The sequence below is a fragment of the Macaca thibetana genome, chromosome 11 (assembly GCF_024542745.1).
Source record: "Macaca thibetana thibetana isolate TM-01 chromosome 11, ASM2454274v1, whole genome shotgun sequence".
Classification (NCBI taxonomy): Eukaryota; Metazoa; Chordata; class Mammalia; order Primates; family Cercopithecidae; genus Macaca; species Macaca thibetana.
The window spans coordinates 43,471,384-43,498,025 of NC_065588.1; the positions used below are offsets into that span (position 1 = coordinate 43,471,384).

General features: G+C 43.7%; 2 protein-coding genes across 4 annotated transcripts in view; both read left to right on the forward strand.

Annotated features, from left to right (window-relative positions):
• The window catches only part of PCED1B (PC-esterase domain containing 1B), a 134,227-nt gene extending 115,915 nt beyond the window's left edge, over positions 1 to 18,312 (forward strand). For all 3 annotated transcript variants that reach the window (XM_050746925.1, XM_050746924.1, XM_050746926.1), the window contains exon 4: positions 16,661 to 18,312. In XM_050746925.1, coding sequence (XP_050602882.1) covers positions 16,718 to 18,016 — 1,299 coding nt within the window. In that variant the 5' untranslated portion in view covers positions 16,661 to 16,717 and the 3' untranslated portion in view covers positions 18,017 to 18,312. The remainder of the gene's footprint in view (positions 1 to 16,660) is intronic.
• The window catches only part of SLC48A1 (solute carrier family 48 member 1), a 1,155,028-nt gene that overhangs the window by 563,255 nt on the left and 565,131 nt on the right, over positions 1 to 26,642 (forward strand). The window lies entirely within an intron of this gene.

Genomic DNA, 26,642 nt, shown 5'->3' on the forward strand with positions numbered 1-26,642 from the left:
AAATACTACAAAAATGGTAACAAGAATGATAGCAACAATAATAAAACAATATCCATTTCTAAAACTCTTTTGTGTAATCCCCTCAGAGGAGCATAGGTGCTATTTCCCCTATTTAATAAGTGAAAAACTAAGCAGCACAAAGATAAAGTAAGCATTAGAGGTGGAAGAAATCCAGGCCTGCTGACTCAACCCCGGGTTCTTGTTCTGAGTAAATGGACTTTTGTAGCTAGTCCTGGAGCAGAATTGTCACAATCCAACCTGTTCATCAGTTGAAAGCACTCGTCGTTATTAGCTCTCCCATCGCCCTTGTGTTTTATCCATGGGAACTTTTAATTCAGCCACTGGTTAGAATCTAGAGTAGTCAGCATAAGCCTAAACATTTGAAACACAAATATAGCTTTAGTGCAGCACTGGGTTTTCCATTGGCTTTTAAGAAGACTAGCTAACAGAGTGATGAAAATTGAACTAAGTTATTTCACACCTGCTTTGTTTTCTCACGGAAAATTTTAAAGCTCTGCACAAAATATTATTTTGTTTTTCAACAGAGAATAACAAGGAAAGCTACATGCAAATATTTCTATCTAGATAAGATTATTTTTTTTCTCTTAATTTAAACAAATATTTATAGCTGAGATTAAAAGCTCAGGCTTTGGAGCCATACTTACACCTAAAGAAACAAAAGGAAACCTTAAGCTTATCTAATTATTCGGAAGATTCACTGTCATTAATGACTGTGGTGGCATGAGCCCACCTACCCAGGAGGCTGAGGTTGGAGGATTAATTGATTGAGCCTGGGACGTTGAAGCTGCAGTAGTGGTGATCATGCCACTGTATTCCCGGGTAACCAAGTGAGACCCTGCCTCAAAAAAAAAAAAAAAAAAAAAAAGAACAAGGAGAAGAAGATACATTGTCAAAAGAATAGTTCTGCCATTTACTAGCTGGGCAACCTTGGGCAATTTATTTATTTAATTTTAATTTATTTTTTGAGACAGAGTCTCCCGTTGTCCAAGCTGGAGTGCAGTGGCACGATCTTGGCTCACTGCAACCTCTGCCTCCTGGGTTCAAGCAACTCTCTTGCCTCAGCCTCCTGAGTAGCTGGGATTACAGGTGTGTGCCATGACGCCGGGCTAATTTTTGTATTTTTAGTAGAGACCAGGTTTCACCATGTTGGTCAGGCTGGTCGCAAACTCCTGACCTCAGGTGATCCACCCACCTCGGCCTCCCAAAGCACTGGGAATACAGGCGTGAGCCACCATGCCCAGCCAACCTTAGGCAATTTATGTTACCTCTCCATGCCTCAGTTTACTCATCTATAAAATGGAGATAATAATGGTTCCTCCCTCACCGGGTTATGAGAATGGAGTAGGCCTGTCACAAAGTGAGTGCTCAGTGAGTGCAGATGATTATTAGGCACAGGCACTGGGCCCTGAGGGGTACAAAGATGCGTAAGACCCACTTCTGCCATCCAGAACTAGCATAGAGTGGGATAGAATGGCACATGGGCAGTTAATTATAGAACAAAACAGAACCAAAGGTTAAGTAGAGGCATCCCTCAGAGGAAGGAGAGAGTTTTCTACTTGGGAGATTAGGGAAGGCTCTCTGACAAAATTGTCTTTTAACTTGAGTCTTACTGAAAGAACAGAATTTTAGTAAGAGGAAAGTGTGGGGGAACATTCAAAGGTGAGTCATAGAAACAAAGATAAAGACATGAGAAAAAGGCCTCTGGGCTTACACAAACCCTATCCTTCCCTGCAGTCTTTCAGAAGATCCCAAGAAGAAAGGATCATATCCCAAAATATAAAAAGTTTACAGAATGCAAAATGTTGGAATTATGCTAACATATTAAATGAATTTGAAATTTTAAAACTTAGATGATGAAGTTTTATGTAAGAAAACATATAAAACTAAAACTATACCATTTAAAAAATAATGTTTTAATCAAAGACAAACTTTTTAAAGACTAAGAAAAATTGAGGGAACGTAAAATATTTAACCATAAAGCCAAAAACAAATGTGACATTGATCACTGTGCTCAGCTTCCCAAAATATATTGCAACATTCCCCTCCTCCCTAAACTATATCTTGAAAATATATATATTGTTTCCAATATTCGTTAGACATCAAAATTTTTTTTTTTTCTTTTTTTTGAGAAAGGGATATCACCATGTTGCCCAGGCTGGTCTCGAATTCCTGGGTCAAGTGATCCTCCCGCCTCAGCTTCCCAGAGTGCTGGAATTACAGGTGGTGAGCCATCACGCCCGGCCAACATCAAAAATTTTAAATGATTGCCTGGATACAGATCAGCTTAAGGATTTGTTCACAATTAAAACAAAACCAGTCATCAAAAATAAAAATGACTTTATCAACACATTTCAGAAGTAAAGTTTATTTCCACCCAATTATGTATTCCCAGCCAGTGCTTCAAGCAAAATTATACAGCAGCTCTCTGAAATTGCATGGTGAGAATGTGCTGCCATCATTCCCATTGTTGGTCAATGCAATATTTACCTTTAGGGAGACTGTTCAAAGGTCACGAAACAATTATTTGAGGAATTCAGCCATAGTTTGATGGGAAGATAAATGAGTCTCTAGAGAATTGGGAGACTGGGCGAGACAATTATTTGAGGAATTCAGCCATAGTTTGATGGGAAGATAAATAAGTGTTTAGAGAATTCGGAGACTGGGCGCGGTGGCTTATGGCTGTAATCCCAGCACTTTGGGAGGCCAAGGCAGGAGGATTACTTGAAACCAGGAGTTCAAGACCAGACTGGAGCCGGGCACGGTGGCTCAAGCCTGTAATCCCAGCACTTTGGGAGGCTGAGACCGGCGGATCACAAGGTCAGGAGATCAAGACCATCCTGGCTAACACGGTGAAACCCCGTCTCTACTAAAAAAAATACAAAAAACTAGCCGGGCGAGGTGGCGGGCGCCTGTGGTCCCAGCCGGAGGCTGAGGCAGGAGAATGGCGTAAACCCGGGAGGCGGAGCTTGCAGTGAGCTGAGATCCGGCCACTGCACTCCAGCCTGGGCGACAGAGCCAGACTCAGTCTCAAAAAAAAAAAAAAAAAAAAAAAAGACCAGACTGGGCCACAAAGCAAGAGCCTGTCTCCACAAAAAAATAAAAAAATAAATTAGCCAGGCATGGGATGCACACTTGTGGTCCCAACTACTCAGCAGGCTGAGCCAGGAGGATCGCTTGAACCCGGGAGATAAAGGCTGCAGTGAGCCGTGATCGCACCATGGCACTCCAGCCTGGGTGACAGAGTGAGACTCTATCTCTTAAAAAAAAAAAAAAAAAAAAAAAAAAAAAAAGAAAGAATTGGGAAGTGATAGGGGCCTGCATAGACTGCTTTTCCTACCTTCTACCCCTCAACCCCAGAGAACTTTTTATTCTCTCCACCTGAATATGTATGAAACTCAGGAGACAGGTCTGGGCTAGAGACAAAGATAATAGCTACATTCACTGAGCACTTAGAAATGTGGTGGTGTCATGCTAATAACTTTACATGTGTTCATTTAACCCCCACTTGTTAGGAAAACTGCAGTTATATTGTTCCCATTTTATTGACGAGGTTTCTTCAGGGCAGAGAGGTTGCTTAATAGGCTCAGGGACTCAAGGGCTAGTAAGCAGTGGAGCAGGATCTAAACCCAAGGGGCCAACCCCAGAGCCCCTCCCTCTCAGCCAATGTGCTTTATTGCCCCAATTCTCAGTCATCTGCATACAAATAGGAATTGATAAGGGGATGGTCTGTTGTTACCATCCAAACCAGGACTCTTAAGGGTTTGGGGTGCTACTAATCATTCTGAGAAAACAGGCGGAAACCAGAACTGTTTGGGGCAAATAGGGACATACGGTTACCTCATTTCCTGACACTCTGAAAATGGGTGGACACACGAGGATAAGAATGTTGAAGAAGAGAAGAAAGGACCCCTTCAGTGGGCCTTGAGAAAGACCGGGAAGGGAGGGAGAAATAAGAAAAAGAGAGAGAGAGAGAAAGACCAACATTTGGGGAACTGCAAGAGAAAGATAAACCCTCAAAAGATACTAGGGGCATTTGGGGAACTGCAAGAGAAAGATAAACCCTCAAAAGATACTAGGGAAGGACAAGATGCAAGGGTGTCACAAATACGTGGACTTGAGGGCTGGGTTTCTCAGAGGGAGCAGTCAGTCATGCCCCCACCCCTCATACTGTAAGAACCAAAAAGTGACCACTGAAAGGAGCAACAAGGAAATCATCGGCGATTTACTAACAAACATTCCTTTGCTTTGATGCAGTCAGAGCCAAATTGAAGTAAACGGAGGAGTGAGTGGGAGGTGGGGCCCAGACCTAGACCCACTCAGTGCAAGCAAGTTTTGTTTTTAAATGTGGCCTTGGAGCGGAGGCAAAAGATAGGACTGTCCTGGAGGTGGAGTCAAAGATGTTTCCTTTGTTTTTCAAAGCAAGAAGCTAGAATGTGTTTAATGCTAAAAAGAAGGATCCAAGCCAAGTAGGGTAAAGAAAATGCAGAATGCAAATTATCCCCTCACTGGGGGATATCCGGGAGCAAAGTCCCTGAGCTGCTGAGGAAGCTTTACGCCTAAGAAGGTACCTCTCTGCCTTTGCAGGAGAGTGGGAAGCGGGGTGAGGATTTGAAGGTTTGAGGAGGGAGTCGAGGCAGGGTTCTGTCTGCAGGCCTGTGTTTTCTCTGGAATCATTGTGGGAGGGCTTGCTGAGTCAAAGGATTAGAAGGGCCTACTGCCTGGCAGGCCTTGTATTAGGCTCTTGATGTATGAGATCTCTTTTCATCTTCACTATTATTCAACGAGGTAGGTAATATTGTTCCCTTTTTACAGAAGAGGAAACTGGTTCAAAACTGTGGGCAACCAGCCCAAGAGCACGCAGCTGTCCAGGGACAGAGTCCCTGTCTCGCTTCTTTGCCTGGAGTTGAAAGCCAGATCACCACCTTAGGTATCTTTCATTTGTGTTAAAGGGGTAAAAGGTAGGAAGTTAGCAAATATACTTTGAATAATGGATGCAAGACCATCATGTAGATGTTTACTATAGACTGTACTTGATTGAAATCGTACTTTTGTGTCTATGAAATGCTTTGATTATTTATTTTAGGGAATATTTACAAAAGGCTATAAAACAAAAGCTTAAAAAAGTGAGGTCACTGGAATTAATGGTCCATAGTTTTATCTTTTGTTTTTATAGAAGTTACCTGTATATCACTTATTAAGAACCTCCACTTCATTCATAAAAATGCCCTCTGCATTTCTTTCTGTAATTCATAGGAGTTGTTTATATTAGACTATTATTATGGGAAAATATGCTGCTTTAAGAATTTTTAAACTTGGTAATTTTCAGACTCAAAGTGTTTGGGATTCTTCTGTTGGTAATTTATTTTAAAAGAATTACAAATTTAAGATTGTGGCCTGGTAGGGATGATATAAATACAAACTGAATATACCCACAGTGATTCCTGCCTCCACAAAGTAAACCTGTGATTACATGGAGCCCAGTTTGAAGATCTTTATTCTAGTTTCCGTTTTTCATTTATCTTGCATGATTTTAGATGTGTTTAAGGACTACCTGGATAACGAACTTAGAAATACAGGCCTTATGGTGTGGTTTCATGATGCAGGGATTCATAGGGGAATCATGATCGATGTTGAGGGGTGTGAGCCAAATGTGCAGTAACAGCTGTCATAGCTGTAGATAGACACAGGTGCTCTCTACATTTTTACTCAATTAATTAATGGACTGCAGATCCGAGACCTACATAGCAAGTGAGGTCAATGTAGAAAGGGAATTCAAATCAGTTAACAATCTTTCCAGTGGTTATTTGGCAATTCTTTTTCTTTTTCTTTCTTTTTTTTTTTTTTTTTTTTTCTTTTTCTGACACAGTCTCACACTGTCACCCAGGCTAGAGTGCAGTAGCACAATCTTGGCTCACTGCAACCTCCACCTCCCAGGTTCAAACAATTCTGCTGCCTCAGCCTCCCAAGAAGCTGGGATTACAGGCGCGTGCCACCATGCCTAGCTAATTTTTGTATTTTTAGTAGAGACATGGTTTTGCCATGTTGGCCACGCTGGTGTTGAACTCCTTATCTCAAGTGATCCACCCATCTTGGCCTCCCAAAGTGCTGGGATTACAAAATTGAACCACTGCACCTGGCCTGGCAATCATTTTTCTATTGCATTACTTACCACAGCATAGCATCTCCCAGTACTCTTCTGTATGTTTCCTTTGCTCCTAAAGCCGCTTTTGAAAATAGGCCTGCATTACTTCTTCCACTTTGGTGTTGTGTGGGTCAATGGATGTTCACTGACTGGCCTCAAATCAAAATATGAGTCTCTAGAGAATCCCCAGTCCACATAAGTTTTCCTAAAGAAAAGTTCGAATTGTTTGCTTTTCTTTTTTCTCTCAGAACTGTATTGGCATGTAATTTAATTTTTGGCAAGTTTAAATTCACTTAGAAAACTAAGCAAATGCCAAGACATAGATAAATTATACAGGTGAGCGCATTAAAAATAATCCCTTATCTGTACCATCCAGTCCACTAAAATTTAACAGAATTTTGGAAAGTTCAAACTATTGGTTGGATCCCCCAATATTCCCAGTACGGTATTGTATTAAGATAGTCATATGCAAGAAACTTATAGTTACAAGTACTTCCCACAATGAATCAAAACATCTTGATTGTTAGTAACTGTCTCTGTGATTTAAAACTTCTCTGCAGGATCTCTAAAGCAACTGGCTTATTTCAATGTACCTCTTCTTGTCACTAAAGATCAATCAGAAAAGAAAAAAATCAACATAATTATTACAAAACTTCAATGAAAGATAAATGCTACGTGTTTGGTTTGTGATCATTGTAAAGCAATAGTCAATGAGTTGTAATTCATAGCTTATGAAGCTGTTAAAAAATTAATTATCCCCAAACAGGGAAATATAAACAAGATACCATAATTTATTGTGGTAGTAGACATTATTAATGCATATTTCTGTGACAGCGCTAGCCTCAGCCCAAAGTTTACTTTGAAAACAGAAAAAAACATGGAACTATTTATAACTATGATTTTTTTTTTTTCTTTTTTTTTTTTGGAGACAGAGTCTTGCTCTGTAGCCCGGGCTGGGGTGCAGTGGCGCGATCTCGGCTCACTACAAGCTCTGAATTCCGGGTTCACGCCATTCTCCTGCCTCAGCCTCCCGAGCAGCTGGGACTACAGGCGCCCACCACCACGCCCGGCTAATTTTTTTTGTATTTTTTTAGTAGAGACGGGGTTTCACCGTGTTAGCCAGGATGGTCTTGATCTCCTGACCTTGTGATCCGCCCGCCGGGGCCTCCCAAAGTGCTAGGATTACAGGCGTGAGCCACCGTGCCCGGCCATAACTATGATTTTTAAAATTATCTCAAAACTTTAAAAAAAAATTATGTTTTAATTCGAAGTTGGAATCAGGTTGCAATGATCATAAACCTCCCTCCTCTGGCTTAGACTCTTCGAACAGTCTCAGGTACTTCATTTACATACATCAATTTTAGCAGCCTGCTCTTTAAGTGCCGATTTTCCCACCCCTCCTCTTGAGAGAAGAGATTGCCTTTTTTTTTTTTTTTTTTTTTTTTTTTTTTTCTGAGAATCGCTCTGTCCCGCAGGCTGTAGTGCAGTGACACGATCTCGGCTTACTACAAACTCCGCCTCCCGGGTTCACACCATTCTCCTGCCTCAGCCTCCCAAGTACAGTAGCTGGGACTACAGGCGCCCGCCACCACACCCGGCTAATTTTTAAAATATTTTTAGTAGAGACGGGGTTTCACCATGTTAGCGAGGATGGTCTCAATCTCCTGACTTCGTGATCCACCCACCTCGGCCTCCCAAAGTACTGGGATTACAGGCCTGTGCCACAGCACCCGGCCGAGATTGCCTCTGTTTTTGATACTTGTCTCGCTTTGTCGTCTAGCCTGGAGTGCGTTGGTGCGATCTCCGCTCACTGCAACCTCCGCCTCCCCGATTCAAGCGATTCTCCTGCCTCAGCCTCTTGAGTAGCAGGGATTACAGGCGCGTGACCACACCCGGCTAATTTTTTATATTTTTGGTAGACACGGGGGTTTCAACATGTTGGCCAGGCTGGTCTTGAACTCCTGATCTCAAGTTATCCGCCCACCTTGGCCTCCTAAAGTGCTGAGATTACAGGTGGGAGCCACTACACCTGGCTGAAATTGCCTTTTCATACCTACTCCTTGCACCCAGTGCACTATTTGGCTCTCTGTGATCTTTATTAAGTGAATGAGTGAATCTATAAAATAGCTACCAAAATGAGTAAGTGTGCTTATCAAATCTGAAGCAAAGAAAGATGCCTAGGCTATAAAGATCACTGATCTGGCCATTTCAAATCCTTTTTTTGTTTTATTTTTTATAAATAAAAAGAGCTCTGAAAATGGATGCTATGGACTTTTTTTAAAATCAGAAAAGGTTTATGTCTCCAAATTATTCTTCTCTACTCACTCCCCTAAAAGTGTCATTTTGGTTTTGTTAAGTTTTATTTTTAATGCTTGGTCTCTTAGCTTAAATGATTCTTTCCCAAAATGATAGTCTTGAGGGTGTCAGATTTCATTAATCCTGTTACAGTTACAGTGCTCCTCTTTATCAAGAATTTCATTTCCATTTCAGGTTTGTTTGTTTGTTTTTGTGTTTTTGTTTTTGTTTTTGAGGCAGAGTCTCGCTATGTCACCCAGTCTGGAGTGCAGCAGCAAGACAGTGAGATCTCAGCTCACTGCAATCTCTGCCTCCAGGGTTCAAGCGATTCTCCCGCCTCAGCCTCACGAGTAGCTGGGATTACAGGCACCTGCCATGATGCCCACCTAATGTTTGTATTTTTGTAGAGAGGGGGGCTTTCAGCATGTTGGCCAGGTTGGTCTTGAACTTCTGACTCCAGGTGATCCACCCACCTTGGCCTCCCAAAGTGCTGGGTTTACAAGCAAGAGCCACCGTGCCTGGCCCCATTTTGCGTTCTAACTGGAATACTTCTTCCCAATCATTTTCCTCTCTCTTTCCTTCTCACCATCATAGCTGCATGTTCCATTAGAGAAGAATAATAAGGCCAGGCACGGTGGTTCACACTTGTAATCCCAGCACTTTGGGAGGGTGAAGTGAGTGAATCGCTTGAGACCAAGAGTTCAAGACCAGCCTGGCCAACACGGTGAAACCCCATCTCTACTAAAAATACAAAAATCAGCTGGGCATGGTGGCAAGTGCCTGTAATTGCAAGTATCTGGAGGCCAAGGCACGAGAATTGCTTGAACCTCAGAGGCAAAAGCTTCAGTGAGTGAGATCTCACCACTGCACTCCAGCCTGGGTGACAGAGCAAGACTCTGACTCAGAAAAGAAGACATTCTCAGGTAAATGTTTTTGTCAGATATTGGCCCTGAGCTCTTGTAGCAACATTTGGGTGGGTTAAGTTAACTGGTTAGGATATAGTACCTCCAGAAGTCCTCAGACACTATGAGGTTGTCAGTCTATAGAACTGTGTTTTGGTTTTTCTTCGCTTTTTCTTTACTTTTTTTTTTTGAGACAAAGTCACACTCCGTTGCCCAGGCTGGAGTTCAGTAGTGCAATCTCAGCTTGCTGCAACCTCCACCTCCTGGACTCAGGCAATTCTCATGCCTCAGCCTCCTGAGTAGCTGGGATTACAGGCGTGTGCCACTATACCCAGCTCATTTTTAGTATTTTTAGTAGAGATAGGGTTTCACCAAGTTGCCCAGGCTGGTCCTGACCTCAGGTGATCTGTCCTTCTTGGCCTCCCAAAGTGTTGGGATTACAGGCCTGAGCCACCTCACCCTGCCTGGGTTCTTCTGAATTCAAAGTCTTTATGTGCTTTTATGTCTCCTGCTTGAGATTAGGATATGGGATTATACTCATTCACCACCCATCCCCTCCCTTCGTGACCACCTCTCCTGGGCAAAGGAGAGGGTTGCCTGACTATGAATAAGAAAAAGATAGGAAAAGATCCTTCTTCTATTAGAGATAGACTTTGGACTAAATCTTAGCTCTATCACATCGATATCTTTCCCTGTAAAATGGGAATAAGATCTCATAAAGGGCTGGGTGTGGTGGCTCACGCTTGTAATCCCAGCACTTTGGGAGGCCAAGGCGGGCAGATCATCTGAGGTCAGGAGTTCGAGACCAGCCTGGCCAAAATGGTGAAACCCTGTCTCTACTAAAAAACTACAAAAATTAGCCGGGCGTGGTGATGCGCACCTGTAATCCCAGCTACCCAGGAGGCTGAGGCAGGAGAATTGCTTGAACCTGGGAGGCGGAGGTTGCAGTGAGCCGAGATTGTGCCACTGCACTCCAGCCTGGGCAACAAGAGTGAAACTCTGTCTCAAAAAAACAAAGGTAATGTTGGTAAAGCACCTGGGATCTAGTAGCGTTCAATAAACATTAATTTTGTTTTAGCCAAAATATTTCACTTGCATCATCTAATTTGATCTTCATAGAACCCTGACAAACAAGCAGAACAAATATTGTAATCTCGCCTTTATTGATTATTAACCTGGTATTCTCAAACTTCCTAAGTACAGGTTGAACATCCTTTATCCAAAATGCTTGGAATAAAAAGTGGCTAACACCTGTCATCCCAGCACTGTGGGAGGCTGAGGATGGCGGATCACCTGAGGTCAGGAGTTCGAGACCAGCTGGCCAACATGGTGAAACCCCATCTCTACTAAAAATATAAAAAATTAGTTAGGCGTAGTGGGCGCATGCCTGTAGTAGCCTCCAGCTACTCAGGAGGCTAAGACAGGAGAATCGCTTGAACCCAAGAGGCAGAGGTTGCAGTGAGCTGAGATTGCACCACTGTACTCCAGCCTGGGCACCAAGAGTGAAACTCCTCAAAAAAAAAAAAAAAAAAGGAAAAAAGAAAAAGAAGAGAAATCAAAACAAAAGTGTTTTGGATTTCAGATTTTTGGGTGATTTCAGAATATTTGCATGTATGTGGGGATGCCCATACATAGGCTGGGATGGGACCCAAGTGGAAACACAAAATTCGTTTATGTTTCATATACAGCATATACACATAGCCTGAAGGTAATTTTATACAATACTTTAAATTTTGTGCAGGAAACAAAGTCTGTGTGCATTGAACCATCAGAAAGCAAAAGTGTCACAATCTTAACCACTCATGTGGACTGTGGTTGTTTGACGTCACCATCATTTCTGACTCAGTTTATATGTTTAGAGGCAACTGACAAGTAATCATTTTCTTCTCTCTTTTTTTTTTTTTTTTTTTTTTGAGATGAAGTCTCTCTCTGTCACCCAGGCTAGAGTGCAGTGGCGCCATCGTGGTTCACTGCAAACTCCGCCTCCCAGGTTCATGCCATTCTCCTGCCTCAGCTGCCCGAGTAGCTGGGACTACAGGCACCCGCCACCACACCCAGCTAATTTTTTTTTTTGTACTTTTAGTAGAGACGGGGTTTCACCATGTTAGCCAGGATGGTCTCGATCTCCTGACCTCATGATCTGCCCACCTCAGCCTCCCAAAGTGCTGGGATTATAGGCGTGAGCCACCGCGCCCAGCAAGTAATCATTTTCTTACACTTATTAACACGTAAGCACTTAATAGTAGAAAATATGACATACTTTTCTCTCTTTTTTTGAGACAGAGACTCACTCTGTCGCTCAGGCTGGAATGTAGTGGTACGATCTTAGCTCACTGCAACCTCCGCCTCCCAGGTTCAAGGGGTCTCCTGCCTCAGCCTCCGAGTAGCTGGGATTACAGGCATGTGCCACCATGCCTGGCTAATTTTTGTATTTTTTGTAGAGACAGGATTTCACCATGTTGGCCAGACTGGTCTTGAACTCTTGGTCTCAAGTGATCCACCTGCCTCGACCTCTCAAAGTGCTGCGATTACAGGCGTGAGCCTCCTCACCTGGCCAACATACCATTAATATAGTGAAAAAGTAGGCCGGGCGCGGTGGCTCAAGCCTGTAATCCCAGCACTTTGGGAGGCCGAGGCGGGCGGATCACAAGGTCAGGAGATCGAGACCACAGTGAAACCCCGTCTCTACTAAAAATACAAAAAATTAGCCGGGAGCGGTGGCGGGCGCCTGTAGTCCTAGCTACTCAGGAGGCTGAGGCAGGAGAATGGCGTGAACCCAGGAGGCGGAGCTTGCAGTGAGCCGAGATCGCGCCACTGCACTCCAGCCTGGGCAACAGCGTGAGACTCCGTCTCAAAAAAAAAAAAAAAAATATATATATATATATAGTGAAAAAGTAATGTGTTCAGTGTAACTTGGAGCATCATGTTGGCTCTCAAAAAGTTTTGGGTTTGGAAGAACTTTGGAAGTTTGAATTAGGGATGCTCAACTTTTAATAATAATAACTAACTCTTATCAGCACTTACTACTCGTTAGGCATTATTATTTTTTTTTTTAATTTTTATTTATTTATTTATTTTTGAGACGGAGTCTCGCTCTGTCGCCCAGGCTGGAATGCAGTGGACGGATCTCAGCTCACTGCAAGCTCCGCCTCCTGGGTTTATGCCATTCTCCTACCTCAGCCTCCCGAGTAACTGGGACTACAGGCGCCTGCCACCTCACCCGGCTAGTTTCTTGTATTTTTTAGTAGAGATGGGGTTTCACGGGGTTAGCCAGGATGGTCTCGATCTCCTGACCTCGTGATCTGCCCGTCTCAGCCTCCCAAAGTGCTGGGATTACAGGCTTGAGCCACCGTGCCCAGCCTCGTTAGGTATTATTATAAACAGTTTACATTTAATCCTTACATCAGATGTATGAAGTCTACTAATAGGTCCATTTTACAGATCTGGAAAATTAGGGCAGAGAAAGGCTAAATAACTTTCCCAAGTTCAAAATGCTAGCAAATAGGAGAGTTAGGATTCAAACCCAGGTAGTATGATTCCAAACATAATGCTCTTTGCTAGTACTCTGTAGACGGGGCTATGGTTAGCCTCTAGCTATCTTCTTAAGTGGATCTTCTTAAGTGGGGTCTTCGGGTGGGCTTGGAACCAAATTAATGCAAGACAGATTAACAGAAGAAAAGCATGTATGTTTTATTAATTTTTTACATGAACATGGGGACCCTCTTAAGAGAGTGAAGACCCCAAGAAATGGCCAAAGCAGAAAGCTTTTATACCTTTTAGACAAAGAACTACACAATTTGTGAAGAAATGACAGGACAAAGGGGTATAAGCAAGGGGTAGTAAATTCCAGGAGAGTCGCTGGGAGATAAATGGAAGGGGGGTATAAAGCTAGTGGAGGATAAGGGGTTTTTTTGGTCAGTTTATTTATACAGCTCCATTGCAGCGGTCACTTCTTAAATCACTGGAAACAAGGGTTAGCTTCTCGCGCTGGTGCAGAGAAGGCCGCCTTTTCACAGGAATTTTTATGGCTTGATAAGAAAGAGCAGATCTGGAGGCCCTTTCTGCCACCGCTGATTCTCAAGCATCTTCGCTCAAAAATATTTATATCAGAGAGGCATATTTTGGGGTGACATACGCTAGTTTCCTTCAACTCTTAAGTGCCTCCGACAGTCTTTAAGCAGTGGACTTGAAGTTAATATCTTTCCAAGTCTAGGGCACTTGGCTGGCAGAGAAGGAGCGCATTAGGGAATTCCATAAGCAACACTGTGGCAGAGACAGCACTGAATAATTATCAGATCTGCCAGCTTCCGGACAGAACTGTGTTAACGGGGAGGTGCATTAGGGCACAGATTATGGCCAGAGTGCTGGCCGAGAGAAGGCACAGAGAGCTGGGCTGGCACAGGAGCCCTGAAAACACAAAAGGAAAGGGTTTCCGTCTTCACATTTTGCACTTTGGAGACTTGAGTCTAGAGTGGGAAGGAATACGTTTCCCAAAGACCCCTAGACTTTCACAGTTCTTGGCCCTTACCACTTTCTACATGATAATACAGCTATCAACCAGTATTTCTGGTCTGCTTTTTGAGGGCAAGATCATATTTTACTTATTTTTATGCTCCCTATGTGGAGCATATGGTAGGCACTTATTAAGTGTGAGTTGGAGGAATACATGAATCTAAAGGAATGAACATGCTTGAGTCCCAAAGGGATTTGGAGTTTGCTTCAGTTTTGTTTCGTTTTTCTTTGCTTTTTTTTTTGGAGATGAAGGTCTTGCTATGTTGCCCAGGCTGGTTTCAAACTCCTGGTCTCAAGCAATCCTCCTGCCTCAGTCTCCCAAAGTGCTGTGATTACAAACATAAGCCACCGCACCCAGCCAAAACTTTTATTCTGATAGCAAAAATATTTTAATGAAGATTCTTTGTGGGGAAGATGTCAATATTTTCAACTGTTCTCTTATGAAACAATATTCTACCTATTTTAATATTTTCATTTTTGTATTTATATCCATTTAAAACTAAAATAGGATATATAGCTTTTAAAACTTGAATGTGTAGTTTAATAATAGCTATCCACCCACACCTATTAAAATGTTTACTAATGCATAAAATCTTACAAGTTTCAAGCTGCACCGGATTTTCATGGCTTTGTGTAAGTAGATGAAATGGTTGCCATGTTCCTCCCATTTGCAATCTCTAGCAGTATTTTAGTGTTTCTACTATTTAGTCATCTGTGGATATGAGTTGTAAATGGCAGCTTGAAATAATCTGAAGTTTTGAGGATGAGTTTCACAGCTTTTAACATTGCATCCAATGTGCTGGAGAGAAAAAACTTTTTCTCTACTCTTTTAGCTTCAGTACCTGGGGGCATACAGATTAAACTAACAAAAGACAGATTAACGGGAGAAAAGGCATACAATTTTATTTATTTTGTGTGTGTTGCCAAGATACAGATCTAGACATTGTATTTGTTTATGTATTTATTTATTTAGAGATAGGGTCTCACTTTGTGGCCCAGGCGGGAGTGAAGTGGCTGGAACACTGCTTACTGCAGCCTCAACCTCCTGAGCCCAAGCCATCCTCCCGCCTCAGCCGTGCGCCACCATGACTGGTTAATTTTTGTATAGAGATGGCGTTTCGTCATGTTGCCCAGGCTGGTCTCGAACTCCTGAGCTCAAGTGATCCCGCCCACCTTGGCCTTCCAAAGTGCTGGGTTTGCAGGCGTGAGCCACCGCGCCAGCCACAGTTTTTAAATTAATATTGGCAGGCAGGGAGTGCACCAGAAAACAGTGAAACTTAGGGCTTTGGGCTTTAAGGGATGATGAATTGTGGGGAAGTGATTGGGAAATAAATGGGGGGAGCTCATGGAAGATAAGGGCTGTTATAGTAAGGTCTATTATGAAAAATCATCTTGGTGTCTATTCCCTGTCTTCGGTGAAAAGGATGATAACCTGTCTGATTGATAAGAGTTGCTCTTGTTTCCCTGGTTGGGGGAAGGGTGTTTACCTTCCTCAAAGGGAAATATATGCCCTGATTCTAGGGCAGATAAAAGGAGGGCAGATAACTTCCTGCATCTGTCAATTTTCAGTTGCTTTCTGCTCAAAATAATCCTCATGCTAAAGTGCACATTTTGGAGTGGCATATTCCGATTCTCTTCAAATGTAAAGCAAATAATATTACAGCTGAAATGTATTCAAATTATTTCGTTTTATCCTGATTTTTTTCAGTCCTATTGATGAGAAACAGCTACTTCCTGATAAAATAAGTCTGTTTTTACGGGTTTTTTTGTTTTGTTTTTTGTTTTTGTTTGTTTTCTGAGACAGAGTTTTGCTCTTGCCCAGGCTAAAGTGCAATGGCACGATCTCGGCTCACTGGCAAATTTGCCTCCCGGGTTCAAGCGACTCTCCTGCCTCAGCCTCCCAAGTAGCTGGGATTACAGGCATGTGACACCACACCCAGCTAATTTTGTATTTTTAGAAGAGATGGGATTTCTCCGTGTTGGTCAGGCTGGTCTCGAACTCCCGACCTCAGGTGATCCGCCCGCCTTGGCCTCCCAAAGTGCTGGGATTACAGGCATAATCCCACTGTGCCGGCCTGTTTTTATGTTCTTGACCTAGCACAGGTACTCTTTCCTTGTGTTACCTGTTGCATTTCATTTAATTATTTTAAAGCTATAGCAAGCAATTTAAGACTATAAAGGATATTTACAAAAATAAAAGGGAAGGGAAGTCAACCAGAATCCTATTCTATGAAGATACATTTTTACATATTTCCTTTCAATGTTATCTATGCATATCTCTTTTATATAGTTTAAGTGATGGAGCATTCAGTATGGGATGTAACTTCTTCCACTTAACATTACATCACAAACATTCTCCATGTTCTTGCATACTTGGGGTCCTCATTATCTAACAGTGGCATAGAGCTAACCATCTCCACTTAGGCTTCTGGGCTGCTTCCAGGCTCTTGGCTAGGCATCCTGCTAGCACTCTCAGCCCTAGGAAGGGTGGATCCGTACTTGGCTCCTCCCCACCAGGTGGAACCTGAGCCTCCAACAGCAGCCTCAGGCCATTCAGAGGTCAAGCCCCAGGCCGAAACTGCGACTAGACAAAGAAGGCTTTTGGCTCTCTCGCCCATCTCCCAGGTCCAGGCTTGGTGGAGCCTGCTATGCGGGCATTCCAGGTCCACTCCCTCGGGGCAGAGGCCACTGCGCCATCCCCTTCCCCATGGTCTCCCTACCCCCGACCTGCACTGGGCGCTCCGCCCAGAGGTGAGTCCCTCCCAGCCGTTCTCTCCTTCTGTCCTAGCCATCCGCAGACCCACCCTGTGCAAGGGAAGGAGCTAGGCCGTGCGCCCTGGGCGTCATGATCCTCCTGAGGGCCTCCGAAGTGCGGCAGCTGCTCCACAATAAGTTCGTGGTCATCCTGGGGGACTCTGTGCATAGGGCGGTATACAAGGACCTGGTACTTCTGCTGCAGAAGGACTGCCTGCTCACTCCCCGGCAGCTCAAAGCAAAGGGGGAGCTGAACTTCGAACAAGATGAGCTGGTGGACGGAGGCCAGCGGGGCCACATGCACAACGGCTGTAACTACCGTGAGGTCCGCGAGTTCCGCTCCGACCACCATCTGGTGCGTTTTTACTTCCTCACCCGCGTGTACTCCGACTACCTCCAGACCATCTTGAAAGAGCTGCAGTCGGGCGAGCATGCCCCCGACCTGGTCATCATGAATTCCTGCCTCTGGGACATCTCCAGGTATGGTTCGAACTCCTGGTGGAGCTACCTGGAGAACCTGGAGAACCTGTTCCGGTGCCTGGGCCAGGTGCTGCCCGAGTCTTGCCTCCTGGTGTGGAACACGGCCATGCCTGTGGGCGAGGAAGTCAACGCGAGTTTTCTTCCGCCCAAGCTCCGGCAGCAGAAGGCCACCTTCCTGAAAAACAGAGTGGTCGAAGCCAACTTCTATAGCGCCACCGAGGCACGTAAATATAACTTCGATGTACTGGACTTGCATTTTTACTTCCGCCACGCGAGGGAGAACCTGCACTTCGACGGGGTGCACTGGAATGGACGCGTGCACCGCTGCCTCTCCCAGCTGCTGCTGGCCCATGTGGCTGACGCCTGGGGTGTGGAGTTGCCCCAGCGCCATCCTGTGGGAAAGTGGATCAAGAAGAAAAAACCTGGCCCGAGAGTTGAAGGGCCGCCCCAGGCCAACAGAAATCACCCGGCCTTACCTCTGCCCCCACCCTTACCTTCCCCCACATACTGCCCCCTGCTTGGGTTCCCACCCCAGCGATTGCCGCTGCTCCCGCTCCTGCCCCCACAGCCTCCTCCTCCCATTCCCCTTCACCAGGGAATGCCCCGGTTCCCACAGGGTCCCCCAGATGCCTGTTTTTCATCAGACCATACTTTCCAGTCAGATCAATTCTATTGCCATTCAGATGTCCCCTCATCAGCCCATACAGGTTTCTTCTTCCAAGACAACTTTGCGATTGGTCCCCAGCTGCCTATGCCCTTCTTCCCCACACCCCGTTATCAGCGGCCTGCCCCTGTGGTCCATAGGGGTTTTGGCAGGTATCGTCCCCGTGGCCCCTATGTCCCCTGGGGACAGCAGCCTCGACCTTCAAAGAGAAGGGCCCTAGCCAACCCCGAGCCAAGGCCTCAATAGATGGACCTAGGCCTTATTTCCTCTTTATGAACATGGATTGGACAGATCTGACACTTCCTTTCCATTGCTTGGCCTGAACAGACTGACCTTGTTAACTTAAGCCTGGAGTCCATGCCTGGTCTTCTTTTTGTTCATTGCTGTTACCAAGAAAGCCAAGGAGGAGCAGTCTGACTCATTCTTCTTGGCTGCAGCCTCTTCCCCACTTCCTGGGGTTGACCCAGCATTATTCCTGCCTCCCCACTCCCTATTCTCTTTGCCTTTGTGTAAAACTAAAATTGAAATAAAGAAGTTGCACAAAAGTAGTTGTGGGTTTTGCATGTCTATATTTAATGGATGCCTCTCCATTAAACAATTAGTTCTCAGTATGTTTTGGCTCTGTGTCCCCACCCAAATCTCATTTTGAATTGTAATAATCCCCATGTGTCATGGGCGGAACCATGTGCAGGTAATTGAATCGTGGGGGTGGTTTCCCCTATGCTGTTCTCATTATAATGAGTGAGTCTCACCAGATCTGATGGGTGGTGGTTGTTGTTGTTGTTTAGACAGAATTTTGTTGTTGTTGCTCTGGCTGGAGTGCAATGGCGCGATCTCAGCTCACCGCAACCTCCTCCTCCCAGGTTCAAGCAACTCCCTTGCCTCAGCCTCCCAAGTAGCTGTGATTACAGGCATGCAGCACCACTCCTGGCTAATTTTGTATTTTTAGTACAGACGAGGTTTCTCTGTTGGTCAGGCTGGTCTCAAACTCCCAACCTCAAGTGATCCGCCCACCTTGGCCTCCCAAAGTGCTGGGACTGAGCCACCGGGCCCAGCCACCACTTCTCTGTTTTTAAGAATGTTAACATAACTAAGACTGTTTAAATGCTAGGCTCACTGTATCACTCAACTAGTGAAATTTTTTTTGTGTTTTTTTTTTTTTTTTTTTTTTTTTTGAGACGGAGTCTCGGTCTGTCGCCCAGGCTGGAGTGCAGTGGCCGGATCTCAGCTCACTGCAAGCTCCGCCTCCCAGGTTCACGCCATTCTCCTGCCTCAGCCTCCCGAGTAGCTGGGACTACAGGCGCCCGCCGCCTCGCCCGGCTAGTTTTTTGTATTTTTTAGTAGAGACGGGGTTTCACTGGGTTAGCCAGGATGGTCTCGATCTCCTGACCTCGTGATCCGCCGGTCTCGGCCTCCCAAAGTGCTGGGATTACAGGCTTGAGCCACCGCGCCCGGCCATGAAATGTTAATACTTAGATAAAATAGTCAAAATCAGATGTGATTAAAATTGTTCAAATAATAGGATTTTTCATTGCATTGATTTGACTGGTTTGTAGCTCCCCAATACCACCATCCCTAAATTTGACAAGAATTAGGACATGCTGTCTTGCAAAAATTAGGTTCATGAAGTCACAAGAAATTGGTGAAATTATATATATCTACAGAAGGAATACATTAGCAGCTTTTAATCCATTAAAAAAACAAGATTCTTGGAGAATAGGACCTTTATCTTATCTCTGTGTCTCAAATCTTAGCACAACGCCTGGCACTTAATAAATACTGAATAGCATTTCTGGATGAATCAATGAGTGAATAAAGAGATGGCTTATAAATAAATGTTTCTGATGAGACTACAGTCCAAATCTCTAGAGTTACCATAAATCAACATTTAATCTTTGTAACACATCTGAAGGAATATTATTGAAATAGCATGATGATGGTCTTTAAGGATTCTAGAAAGGGAGTGATGAGTCAGAATTTGCCAGAATGTCCCAGCATCGTCAGGTGAAAGAGAACCTGTCTGGTCAATGTAAATGTTCTAATCCCATGGAGATTAGGGCAGCAGACTATGAGATTTGGTAACATTTGCCATCAAGACGAGCTAGCTGCCTTCATTCTGCCTTTATGTTTCCCAGTCAACACCAAACAGTGTTTAGCTGCTGATCTGAGTAAGCTGACACATTTAGCGTTTCTATTCCCATGAACAAGGTAATACATTGGTGTTCTGGTTTATAACTCTCTCTTGTGAGTTAGGTCAGTACGTCTGAATCCTTAATCTGATGATGCCTGATGAACCAAGGAGAATGACTTATTAGATATACAGTGCTGAGGATCAGACGCTGAATCAATGGTGAATCCACAATATTATGGATGAAATTGCATCAACTACTCAACAGAGAAAGTTCTGTTTCTCTCCGATGGGTAGGAGTGCAGGGAGACTCGAACAGGGGAAGTCTTTTCCTTCAAAGGTGTATTAATTTCCTGTGGCTGCTGTAATAAAAAAACACCACAGACTTGGTGACTTAAAATAACACATTTATCTCCTAATTCTGGAAGTCAGAAGCCTGAAATCCATCACTCCAAAATAAAACCCTTACTATGTCCTCACCTGTATAACATGATCAGGCTTCTACCTGCCCTGGCAATGTCATCTTCTGGAACTCTCTTTATTGCTCTTTATTCTTTGAACCACACAGGACTTCTTTCCATTCATACAGCACAACAAGCTCTTTTATAACTTGGGTCTTTGCACTTGCTGTTTCCTTTACCGCATTGTTCTATATCCCGTACTTCCTAGGTCTTTTAATTCCTAACTCATCCTTCCATTCTCACTTTGCAAGTTCCCTCCTAAAAGGCCTTTCAGGACCATTTCATCTGAAAGTACCATGATGTTCTGTCATAGCACTCTTTACTTTCTTTGTATGGCTTACCTCACTCTGCAATGGCTTCAGTAGTTACTTGTTAGCCTCCCTACTAGAATGAAAGTTCCATGAGTCTTGTTTACTCTGGACTTCCCAAGGCCTACTAGCACAGTGCCTGATAAAGAGGTTTTCAAGTATTTATGCTTTAGTTAAATATTCAAGCACATAATTCACTCACATTCAGTAATCAACTAAGAATGCAATTTGTATTAAGATTGAGCAACATCAGCCCAAACAGCTATTGTGAAAAAATAATAATTGAGCAGCATTTGATTACTTAGAAAATGTCTACAGAACATTCCCACAACTTTACCTAAATTATGCTGGCTAGCTAGCCCTCTTCCTCTCACCCCACCCCTCCACCCACTGGGAGTAAGACTCAGACAGCACATTCAGTGAATGCTTGCCTTTAATTTCATACATATCCTGGCTTTTATCTTCCAGCCTAGGGCTTTCTTCTTTGCCCATATTTGCTATTTTCACCTTGCTCCTTAAATGAGGAAACCTAGCAAAGCAATCAAGCTCTTGTCTGGTAAAAAGAACCAAAACTATTCAGCATCCGTGAGAGAAATTATTGCTCCACTGTTGAGGTTTAGAATGCAGGTTTCATTTGGCCTATTTTCCATCCTCAAGAAACAACAGCACTCACAGATTTACATACTTGAGTCTCGTCTTAAATTTCCTGGAAAAGTAAAATTAATGATTACATTGACATCAGCGAAGCAGCATGTTTCTCACAGGATTCTATACTAATATATTATACCAAAGGCCAGATTTTAAAGCTGTAACAATATTTTTCCATATGTACAAAGAAAGCAAGGTCCAGCATTTGAAAACAAAACAAACCTTCCCTCCCAGAGTAGGATTAACAACAGCCCTTCACGGTCAGCCACAGAGCTCTTGCTCTCGCTGCCAGGAGGCAACATTCACGGCTAAATATGGAGTTGTACACAGCGGCAGCCCCTCTCTTCGACAATTTTATGTTCACGACTTCTGCAAAGGTAAGTTGTTTCAAAAACTTAGATCATTAAGATGCATGTGAGGCCAGGCGCTGTGTCTCACGCCTGTAATCCCAGCACTTTGGGAGGCCGAGGCGGGCAGATCACGAGGTCAGGAGATGAGACCATCCTAGCTAACACGGTGAAACCCCATCTCTACTAAAAATACAAAAACTTAGCTGGGCGTGGTGGCGGGCTCTTGTAGTCCCAGCTACTCGGGAGGCTGCGGCAGGAAAATGGCATGAACGTGGGAGGCGGAGCTTGCAGTGGGCTGAGATCGCCCCACTGCACTCCAGCCTGGGCGACAGAGCAAGACTCCGTCTCAAAAAATAAAAAAAGGTGAATGTGAGAGAAAGAAATTACCGTTGTTTTAAACTATTGTATGTTTGTTTCCATAAACTCCAGGAATAATATTCTCATTCTCATAACTCAAGAAAGAGCTCTACCATGGCATGCTTAATTTTATAGATAAACAGTGGCATGCTTAATTTTATAGATATACAAACAGTCTCTGACTTACGAACTTTCAATGTACGATTCTTCAAATTTACGATGGCGGGAAAGCAATATGCATTCATTAAAGAGTGGTCTAAAGGCCAAGTGTGGTGGCTCACGTCCGTAATCCCAGCACTTTGGCAGGCTTGATCCCAGGTTTGAGACCAGCTTGATCAACATAGTGAGACCCCCCATCTCTATACAAAAAATTTTAAACAATTAGCCAGGCATGGTGTCAAGTAACTGTAGTACCAGCTACTCAGGAGGCTGAGTTAGGAGCTGAGGCTTGAGCCCAGGAGTTGGAGACTGCAGTGAGCTATGATCATACCACTGTACTCCAGACTGGGCAACAGAGTGAGACCCTCTCTGAAAAAAACAAAACAAAAAGCCCAATGATCTCTCTCAATGCTGAGCAGCATAGCCACAGCAGCTCCCAGTCAGCCATGCCATCACTAAGGTAACAACTGATAGATACTCTACAGTGTCCTGTGTTGCCAGATGATTTTGCCCAGTTGTAGGCTAATACAATTGTTCTGAGCACATTTAAGGTAGGATTGACTAAGCTATGATGCTCAGAAGTTTAGGGGAACTAAGTGCATTTTTGATTTACAATATTTTCAGCTTATGATGGATCATAAACTCTTTGTAAGTTGAGGAGCATCTGTAGTTTTTATTGGAAGATTTAACCCCTTTGTAAATTGAGGAACATCTGTAGTTTTTGTCACAAGACTTTACCCATTTAACTTTAAAGAAACATTTCCTAAAACATGTGACTTTGCCCCTTGGTTTTACTCCATATGCATTCTATAGGCAAGGATGTTTGTAAAAGGATTCTTTCTATAACTGCTTTACATGGAAATTCACAATGACCTTTAATAGATTAGAGGCTCTGAGAAGTTCTGCATGAAATAAACTTGACTAAGTGTGTTTAACTTAGTATTCCCAAGATGTATTTAACCCAGAACCATTTTCATACATTGTGTCTTTTTATTTATTTATTATTTTTAGAGATAGGATCTCACTTGTCGCCAGGCTGGAGTGCAGTGGCATGATCACGGCTAACTGCAGCTATGAATTCCTAGCTCAAGTGATCCTCCTGCCTTAGCCTCCCAAGTAACTGAGACTACAGGCGCCACTCCCAACTATTTTTTTGTTTATTTTAATTTTTCTTTTCTTTTCTTTTTTTTTTTTTTTTTTGAGACTGAGTCTTGCTCTGTCGCCCAGGCTAGAGTGCAGTGGTGCTATCTCGACTCTCTGCAATCTTCACCTCCCGGGTTCAAGTGATTATCCTTCCTCAGCCTCCGGAGTAGCTGGGATTACAGGCACCTGCCACCAGGCCTGGCTAATTTTTGTATTTTTAGTTCAGACAGGGTTTCACCATGTTGGTCAGGCTGGTCTCAATCTACTGACCTTGTGATCCACCCGCCTTGGCCTCCCAAAGTGCTGGGATTACAGGCGTGAGCCACTGTGCCCGGCTTGTTTTAATTTTTCTAGAAATGGGGTCTCATTGTGTTACCCAAGCTGGTCTCGAACTCCTGGCCTTAAGTGATCTTCCCTTTTTGGCTTCCCAAAGTGCTAGGATTATGGGTATGAGCCACCGTGCCCAGCCTTAGCATCTTGTTAAAAATGTATTTTGGGAAATAGTAGTCTAGAGAATGCCAAATAAAATGGTTAGGGTAAGTGAAGAGAAAAGAAGGTTTGTGAGTGATATTTTATATATGAAGCCCTTTTCTGATGTAGCAGTGCCCAAACAGGAGCTAATATTTGTTAGGTAAGCCTGGGACAAGTGTGGAAATGGCTGATTAGCTGAAGTACGATAAACTGGACCAAAAATGATTGCCCTCATCTTCCTCTAAAATGGGAGACTGAGACAGCCAATCTTAATAATAAGTTCTGGGCCAATTCCAGTCCAGCCTGTGGAGTGTGGTGTGCAGCAGAAGTGTTCCAGCCCAGGTATTCAGTGCTTGGCACAGGGTCACAGAATATCCCAAGACATATCCCAGTGGAACATGGTAATTGGGAAGTAGAGAATAAACAGTGTTCCGAGGCTGAGCAGAGAGTCATTCAACAGCAGCACACTCTATCAACACTTAACAACGTTGTTAGGAGCAGACTCCAGTCCCTAGGAAAGGGCCTATCTTAGAAAAAGGAGAGCACCAGCAGGAGCTCCTGTAGATAAGCTAGACATCCTTGGAAGAAAAGACATAACCAGCCCATGTGACCTGACAAGTCTCATCTAGACTCTGGGCAAAGTACCCTCTTGTGCCCTGTAATCATGATACCTCTTTGACTTGACCATTTGCTGGCTTCTTGAGCTGGACTTGTCTTTACTTCTTACTCCCATGTCTACGTAGCATGGGCTAATTTTTGGCAAGTAGTCTTTGATTTTGTATTTCCTCTGGATAATGATGTCTCACCACCAGATTGATTCCTTCCCTACCATCCACTCTTCCCTACCTGCACCAGCCCTAAGGCGGTGGCTCTCAAACTCTATTTATTGTGCATCAGAATCTCCGGGTGGACTTGTTAGGACACTGCTGCTGTCCCCCAACCACCCCACTTCCCAAGTTTCTGACTCAGTCTAGAGTAGAGCGCTAGAAGTTGCATTTCCAGTAAGTTCTCAGATGAGGAGGACCACACTTTGAAAACCACCACTTTTTTTATTCTTCCAAAGAAACAAAACATAGAATCGTGTAGCCATAACCCAGATTTAACCATTGTTAACATTTTGCCAGTTCATCTTTTTTCTGAAGTATTTTAAAGTAAATTAGTTCATAATATTTCATCTATAAATATTTCATATGTTGGAAATAAGGACATTTTCCCACATAACTGCAGGATTAGTATCATATCTAACAAAATTGACATAAGTTGCTGATATTATCTGATACTCAGTCCCAGAAATGTTTCCTGCATCTATTCAAACTGGGATCCACTAAAGAATCACTCATTGCATTGGCTTTTATGTCTCTCAAATCTCTTTTAAGCTAGAATAGAATCCAACACCACTGTGTCTTTTTTTTCTTTTTTCCAAGACATTAACTTGTTGAAAAGACTTATCCTGTAGAATATTCCACTTTCTGGGTTTGTCTAATGATTTCTTCATGGTGTTATCTAAATTTTATTTTATCCCCTGTATTTCTTCTTCTTCTTCTTTTTTTTTTTTTTTTTTTTTTTTTTTTTTTTTTGAGATGCAGTCTTACTCTGTTGCCCAGGCTGGGATGCAGTGGTGCGATCTTGGCTCCCTGCAACCTCCGCCTCCTGGGTTCAAGCAATTCTCTGCCTCAGCCTCCCAAGTAGCTGATATTACAGGCTCCTGCCACCATACCCGGCTAATTTTTGTATTTTTAGTAGAGACAGGGTTTCACCATCTTGGCCAGGCTGGTCTTGAACTCCCGACCTCGTGATCCACCCACCTCAGCCTCCCAAAGTGTTGGGATTACAGGTGTGAGCCACCACACGTGGCCTATCCCCTGTATTTCTTATAAAGTGAATGTTAGATCTTAAGTTTTGATTAGATTCAAGTGAAACATTTTTGCTAGGATATTTCATAGGAAAGACAGTGTGCTTCGCATTGCACCACAACCAGAGGCACATGAATGGTTTTCCCAGAATTAGATGCTAAGATTGATCACCAAGTAAAAAGGAAAACAGCCAGAAGCCTCTACTTAAAAGTTTTGTTTAGGGGAAGGCGTGGTGGCTCACGCCTGTAATCCCAGCACTTTGGGAGGCCGAGGCAGGCAGATCACAAGATCAGGAGATCGAGACCATCCTGGCCAACATGGTGAAACCCCGTCTCTACTAAAAATACAAAAAATTTGTCGGGGGTGGTGGCATACACCTGTAGTCCCAGCTACTCAGGAGACTGAGGCAAGAGAATGGTGTGAACCTGGGAGGCGGAGCTTGCAGTGAGCCGAGATCCCGCCACTGCTCTCCAGCCTGGGCAACAAAGCGAGACTCTGTCTCAAAAAAAAAAAAAAATTTCGTTTGTCCAGTTGCAACCACCAAGCATCTTGTGGGGTGATACATTGGTACCATATACATATTTCAATTCTCCATCAATCTTTAAAAAAAAAATAAAAGTAGAGATGAGGTCTCGCCATGTTGTCCAGGCTAGTCTTAAATACCTGGGCTCAAGTGATACTCCCATCTCAGCCTCCTGAGGAGCTGGAATTGTAGGTACGAGCTAACACGCCTGGCTTCCTATTCTTTCACATAACTGTTTTAGCACCGATTGATCATTCTTGTTTGAAACAATGACTTCATTAGGGGTGGGAAAATGTTCATTTTTCTCATTTTACCATTCCTTATACATTTCTTAGCTGCCATTCTCTTGTAAAGAGATTTTTTGCCAGGCGCAGTGGCTCACGCCTGTAATCCCAGCATTTTGGGAGGCCGAGGCAGTCAGATAACCTGAGGCCAGGAGTTCAAGTCCAGCCTGACTGACATGGCAAAACC